The following is a 7035-nucleotide window of genomic DNA, read 5'->3' on the forward strand; positions in this document are numbered from 1 at the left end:
GCACACGCTGACACACAGCAGCAGCCAGCCAGGCGCATCCCCGCAGCTATAAAACCACCCATTGAACATAAAGAGGCACTATGATGCCTCTGTGCATGCCTGCTTGGATCAATTAATGGGCTAGATGGTGAAAGGGGCCTGGGCACCAACCAGGCAGGTCCTAACAGACAGCCAACTATACACTCTGTAGCTCAGTAGACACTAGACAGTGGGATGGTCACACACACACACACACACACACACACACACACACAACACACACACACACACACACACACACACAGCATACACACACACACACACACACACACACACAACATACACACACCACCACTGTTTGCTGACCTGAAAGACAACCATTGTCGCTGCAACCATCCCCCCCCCCCCACACACACACATCCCTAACCTTCACAAAATACTATGCTAAATATGTAGCATCCCCCGACTAACACACACACACACACACACACACACACACACACACACACACACACACACAAGGGGGGAGGGATGAGGCCAGGGTTATATAAACAAGTGGCAGACGAGGAGACGGGCGAGACAGATGTGATCGACACACCGGATGCCATGTTGGGATTACGGCGATTTGCATAGAACAGCAGGAACGAAGAAGAGACGCGAGCGAGCGAGGGAGAACTAACTCACCGTTACTCTCTATGCTTTGACTTCTTCTGAGGAGCTAAGGAACAGGAGAGAGACTGGATAAACTGCACACAATTTGAGGAGATCAATTTGGAGTAGACTTTGTTGCCACACCAGGTCGCAGACCTGCCACACCCCCCCAACACAGAGTCATCTTCTCAGTGTCGGCCAGTTGGAGTGGGTACCAGTTGGAGCGGGTACCAGTTGGAGCGGTTGCCAGTGGAGCGGGTACCAGTTGGAGCGGGTACCAGTTGGAGCGGGTACCAGTTGGAGCGGGTACCAGTTGGAGCGGGTACCAGTGGGAGCGGGTACCAGTGGGAGCGAGTACCAGTGGAGAGTGGGTACCAGTTGGAGCGGGTACCAGTGGGAGCAGGGGTGCACGCGGGGGAGAGATTGACGATGGTCCGCTTTCGGCTTTGACCAGACGTGTCAGAGGAGCCGGTAGCCGTTAGAGCTTGGCTTGTGTGTTTTCAGCGGCACCAGACAGCGAGAGTGAGGAGCTCTCTCTCTCTGTGTGTGTGTAGTCCTCTAAAGGCTGATACACCACCCACACTTTATCTACAGGCTGATACACCACCCACACTTTAGTCCATCAGATAGTGCTCAGTGAGGTGTGCAGGCCGTCACGCTTTGTACCCCACTCCAGGAACACACACGCACACACACACACACACACACACACACACACACACACACAGACTATAACACACACACACAGACAATAACACACGAACACAGAGATACACACATAAACACAGCGATACGACACGCTCTCGGGGACACCAACCACGCATTAGGTCTTGCCAATCAGCGGCGCCCCCGCCTGGACTTTGCTGCACATAGATCAGAGTGTGCGCGTGCGTGCGTGTGTATGTGTGTGTGGAGTGTGTATTTGTGTGTGTCTCACACCCCGGCGCTGCTGATTGTACCCAGTGGAGCATGTTGGGGGAAGGAGGAGAGTTGGTTTCTCTGCCGTATAATTATACTGACAGTCTGATAGCTTGTGATCGCTCTGCGGCATCCTGAAATTACCATGTAAAATCAGTGTCCACTTACTCTACCTACCCTGCAGCCTTGTGATATCATAACCAAAGGAGGTTTAGCATTCGAGCGGTTGTTAGAATATGCAAGTTCCAGGGGTAAAACAGTGAAGCGTATAACTGAGTACTAGAAGTGACTGGATGGTGGTTTGACCCCTTTCAGCGCGGGTTAGTGCGCATACGGCAGGCAGCTCCAGTCTCTTTTTCGAATAGAGCATCTTCACTGTCCACCTCAGTGGATTTTATTTAACCCTCTGCTATTTCCAAAATGAGTTTCATTGAGATAATGCCTCCATTCCTGCCGAGCCCAGTTCACTGATAGCTCAAAGGGACGTATCGACTGCAAGAAGAAGTGCTAAAACCCACTCTGACTCATTCAAATTCGATCGGCCTTGTGTGGGAATGAACATTGTCGGGCCTAGCTTTCTCTGTCCTCGAGGTACAGCACAGCAGCAGCAGCGTTAGCGCGCCGTTTTTTTGACGGAGTCGCTCAGATATTCAGTCGACATCAGTAGAGAAAGTTGCCTGGCTTTGGAAAGATAGTTTGGATCTGACTGAAATGGAGTATTATTGATATTTTCTTTGCTTCCTCGGGGCGGCCGTGTGGTTTAGCTGTTTGACCTGCAAGGAGACAAGCGGTCTATCACATTGATTTGTGGATGTGCTTAATTGTGTGGCTGGCTGTTGTTGTTGTTGGAGTTAGCTGTTACCGTAGCGCTTAAGAGTTTGACACTGCAGTGTTACAGCTGGGCTGTTTAGCGGCGAGCTAATTAGCTCGCTGCTCATAGGGCTAATTACGTATAGCTGCTGTTAGCGAGTGCGCCGTAAGCCCTGTTTCGGTCACATTTCCGTGTTGCTTTTTCTGGGTTTATCGATGTGTTGTTGGGCTTTGGGCTGTGGGGGAGGCTCAAAGACGTAGCCTAGCAGTGTTTGTAGCTGCACCGTCTGTCACGTTCAGACCGCGTGTGTCGTAAACTCTTTGTGAGCAGCACCAGGTGCTCAGGTCAACAGTGGAACTTTCTGTTGGTCAAAGGCAAAGCTCATCTCAGTGCATTTGTGATAGGGTGTCTAAAATGCTAGCTCTGTTAGCGCTCTGAGCTCTGGGCCAAAACCTCTGTGCGTTACTGTATGTGCCGGGCCCGGCTACAATGCAGCTCTATGTGGCGTGGCAATTAATGCGAGTCGTTTGTTTGTATGCAGAGCCGTGTAGATAGAAGAGTCGCGACATCTCCATTCACTCCAATGGACCAGTTTTTTACTCTCCAGAGTTCCAGGAAGTAAGGTCCTGGATTAAGCAGCACTGTCGAGTTGCAGCAAAATAGACAGTTTGTGTTGTACTCTGAAAGGGTTTTCACCCCCTTGAATCAAATTGTACATTATCAGCTTTATTTTAGCATTCCATTCCTGGCTGTTCATTGGCTAATGAGTCTCGCATTTTGGTCCTCCGCTGACGCCACTCTCTCTCTAGAGGACACTAGTTTGTGTGTGTTGTGATGCAGTGTAGCTACACACAGGAGTGTTGTCCTCCAATAACACATTCTGTCTGACTACATTGAAGTCAAGCCGGGGACTGTGTAGTCGTAGTGCGTGTGTGCGTGTGTGTGTCTGTGTCTGTGTGTGTCTGTGTGTGTCTGTGTGTGTGTGTGTGTGTGTGTGTGTGTGTGTGTGTCTTGTGTGGAGTAGCTGGGCTGTAGCGGTGCAGGCAGGGTCACAGAGGAGCCATTGATCAAACGCACACGCGCACACACGCGCACACACACATACACACACAGCACCTCAATACACAATGAGGCCTGTCCATGGCGCTGTCCTCTCTGCTGCCCCCCTCTCTCTGCTGGTCCCGCGCAGCTTGGTCCTGCTCCTGCTCCTGCTATGCATCACCCGTAAGTCATGGACGCACGCACGCACGCACACACGCTCCCACGCACACACACACGCACACGCACGCACGCACGCACACACGCACACACGCACACGCACACACACACACACACACGCACACACACACACACACACACACACACACACACAAAAACTTGATCCAAAAACTAAGATGCACACACTCAAAGCCATTTCATATTATACGCATCCAGTATGTGAAAATTTACTGTATGGACAAACTTGTTATCTGAATCCAAACTTCCTCCTCATGTGTATACCTGGCAACTTTATCTTTATTGTTTATTTGAGCAGGGACAATACACAATATATATATTGCACCAGAAATAGCTAAAAGCTAATTTGCATCTGTAGTCCCTGGGACTACTTTTTAATGCGATGCTTGGATCAAAGGGAAAGACTAGCAGAGCCATAACAAAATGCTGTAAATTGATGCAGAATGAGATGTGCTGCACCAGCCAGGGAGGAAGAGATGAGATGAGAGCTACAAATGAATTGTTGGAAAATGCCGGTGATTAAGTTAGAATTGGTAATTAAGAAGGAGAATAGAGAGAATATGAAAATGTGAATGTATGCCCCAGAGGGTGAGAGGAGTGGGGGGAGGAGAGCAGGCAGAGGGAGGAGAGGAGAGGAGGGGAGAGGAGAGGGAGAGGAAGAGGAGAGCAGGAGAGAGGAGAGGAGGGGAGAGGAGAGGAGAGGAGAGGAGAGGGGAGAGGAGAGGAGAGGAAGAGGAGAGGAAGAGGAGAGGAAGAGGAGAGGGGAGGAGGGGAGAGGGGAGAGGAGAGGAGAGGAGAGGAAGAGGAGAGGGGGGAGGGGGGAGGGAAGAGGAGGAGAGGAGAGGAGAGGAGAGGGGGAGCGATGGAGACATGAAGGACTTGAAGGCAAACGGGGCTGAAGTGGAAACAGAGAGAGAGATCCTCTAGTGGCTGGAGCCTTTTTGCAGCGGTTCTTCTCTGAAGAGCTGAAAGAAAGAAAGAAAGAAAGTTGGGCCTAACAGTGAGAGAGAGCTGTATAGTGAAATGCAGAGGTGGTAGAATAGAAAGAGAATGGAGAAAGTGCAGTGTGAGGGGACATTCTGACCAAAAGTGTTTTTGGAGCTGCCAGCATCTTTCTGCAATTAATTCTCTATGTAAGGACGCGCTAGACGTGCTCCTCTTTTAATGAACTCACCTGGTGTTTCAGTGTTGGTGGCGTCTGTTGTTTTTGGAGGAGCGCTGTGGAGCGTTTTAAAGCTGAAAAAAGTTGAACATTAGAGGAAAAGCGCCCTGATCGTCTTTTTCACTCCTCCTACCTTCTCTCCTCCCGAGGGATTTTCAACCTCTGCTGCTGCCAGAATTGGCAATAATCTGGCTTTTATGTTGACAGTGAACAACATCAAACAGACAAAACCAGCAGGCTACCGTCCGTGTGGTCGTTGTGTTCTGATCTGTACTGCACGTGACTACAGGGGAAAACAAACGGAGCAGAAAAGAAACGCTCCGTGCGCTGTGTTTTGTGCACAATGGAAGCGCTCTCAACATGATTTTCATAGCGTTCTGACTGAAAAAGTCGCTTTTGGTCTGAATGTCCCCTGAGAGAGCATTATAGAAAGAGAATGGAGAAAGTGCAGTGTGAGAGAGCATTCTAGAAAGAGACCTGGGGCGACATTACAGAAACTTCCTAAATTCCAAATCCTATCCTAAATGATTGGTAACCATGGTAATTAGAGTTAGGACTTGATTTAGGAAAACACCCATTACAGAACAACAGTTCCTAAGTCAATATTCTCATCCTAATTTAAAATGGGAAAAGCGTATTACAGAAGCGTCCCAACTCCCCAAAATCTTAAAAAAGCTCTCCTAACTTTAAGATGCCAGCTATGCTGTCCTAACTAATTTATGCTATTTTCAACTGGAACAACAGCCATCTTGCATCTGGTTATAATGTATAGCCTATTTATAGCCTACCTACCTACGTTATGGCTGCGCTGTTATTACATTTGCAAAACCAACAAAATGTCAACAGGCGCAATGTATTTGCCGAAAGGCTCGTGCGGGACCCAATTGACGTTTAGCGTTTTGATGACAGAACGCTCGTTAATCGATACAGACCGCCCCGGGACATGATACTGCAGCTAGCCGAGGAGCTGAGACCTGTGTTGGAGAGACCGACTAGGCGACACGGGGCTCTGCTGGTTGTAGTACAACTTACAAATGCACTTCGGTTTTTTGCGAAGGGAGATTTTCAAACTGAAGTGGCCGACATATCCAAAATATCTCAGCCTGCTATGTCACGTAATTTAACTGAGGTAGCAACAGCCATCAGCAATTTGGCTCCTCTGTACATAGTTTCCAAGGGGGGAGGAATGCCTGATGCGGCAGAGACGGTTTCTGCTATTTTAGCCCATTCCCTCTCTTTCACCTCCCGCGTGAGGGTGGCTGAAAACTTTCCAGCCAGCAGGCTACTAGCGCTCCTACTTCCCCCCCGCAAGTTGAGAAAGGAGGAGGTGTCTGTTGCTAGGGTAACAGACAGAAACGTTGATAACCGATGCTGGATGAGTATTTAGGATTTCCTAACAAGACATAGGATTTAGCAAGATAAGATAGGATTCCTAAAGTTAGTTAGGATTTGCTTCTGTAATACGAAATCAGAAAAAAATCCTATCTTAAACTAGTCCTATCCTAACTTAAGACATAAGATAGGGAGTTTCTGTAATGTGGCCCCAGGCCCCAAAGACACGTCCAGGCCGTATAATATAGGGAGGAGGATGAGAGCAGCACAGACACACAGAGACATAGGAAGAGAAGTCTTCATTATAGTCAGTTTCCCGCTGGATGTGTCATTACATTATTAATATCTTACCTGGATAAGCTCAAATGATGTTGTTTATGTTATCAATATCAGTGCAACTTGGAAGCGCTCTCTTACGTTAATGTGACTTTATTCTCATCAGAAACCACTTGGATCTGCTTGTTTAAACAAGCTTGCAGCCTGATAACTCAAATACATTTGATTGATCTGATTCACCTCAGAGGAAGGCAGGATTAAACAAAACCATATCAGAAATACACAGAGCGTCCACCTGTGTGTCTTTTCTGGTATATACCGTAGTCTCCTCGCTGGGGGTGGTGGGTACAGACGGAGGTATAGGGGAGGAATTTCCAGGTTTGAGTGACAGATTGAGGGCGAATGGCATTACGAGAGTTACTCACAAACTAGTTTTAATGCTTTTCCATTTGGTTGCATTTTGTAAAACCCACACAGAGACGTGAAGGGTGGCATTATTATGGTGGTGTCAGTAGGGGTGGGAATCACCAGATGCCCACGATACGATACTAAAACGATACTTGAGTCACGGTACGATAGTATTGCGATATCGCCGATATTGCGATATACTGTATTGAATATTGCGATATATTGAATATTGCGATATATTGAATATTGCGATATTTCGATA

The 7035-nt window shown here is 48.2% G+C and overlaps 1 protein-coding gene across 1 annotated transcript in view; it reads right to left on the reverse strand.

Moving 5' to 3' along the window:
- Positions 1 to 665: 665 nt before the first annotated feature.
- LOC310798922 (cell adhesion molecule 4-like) overlaps positions 666 to 7035 on the reverse strand; it is a gene marked incomplete at its 3' end in the record, with an annotated part of 42553 nt that continues 36183 nt past the window's right edge. Inside the window, exon 4 of the mRNA XM_083661479.1 lies at positions 666 to 697. Within this exon, the coding sequence (XP_083517605.1) occupies positions 666 to 697 (32 nt within the window). The remainder of the gene's footprint in view (positions 698 to 7035) is intronic.

Source organism: Poromitra crassiceps (assembly GCF_964638095.1).
Source record: "Poromitra crassiceps genome assembly, chromosome: 26".
Classification (NCBI taxonomy): domain Eukaryota; kingdom Metazoa; phylum Chordata; class Actinopteri; order Beryciformes; family Melamphaidae; genus Poromitra; species Poromitra crassiceps.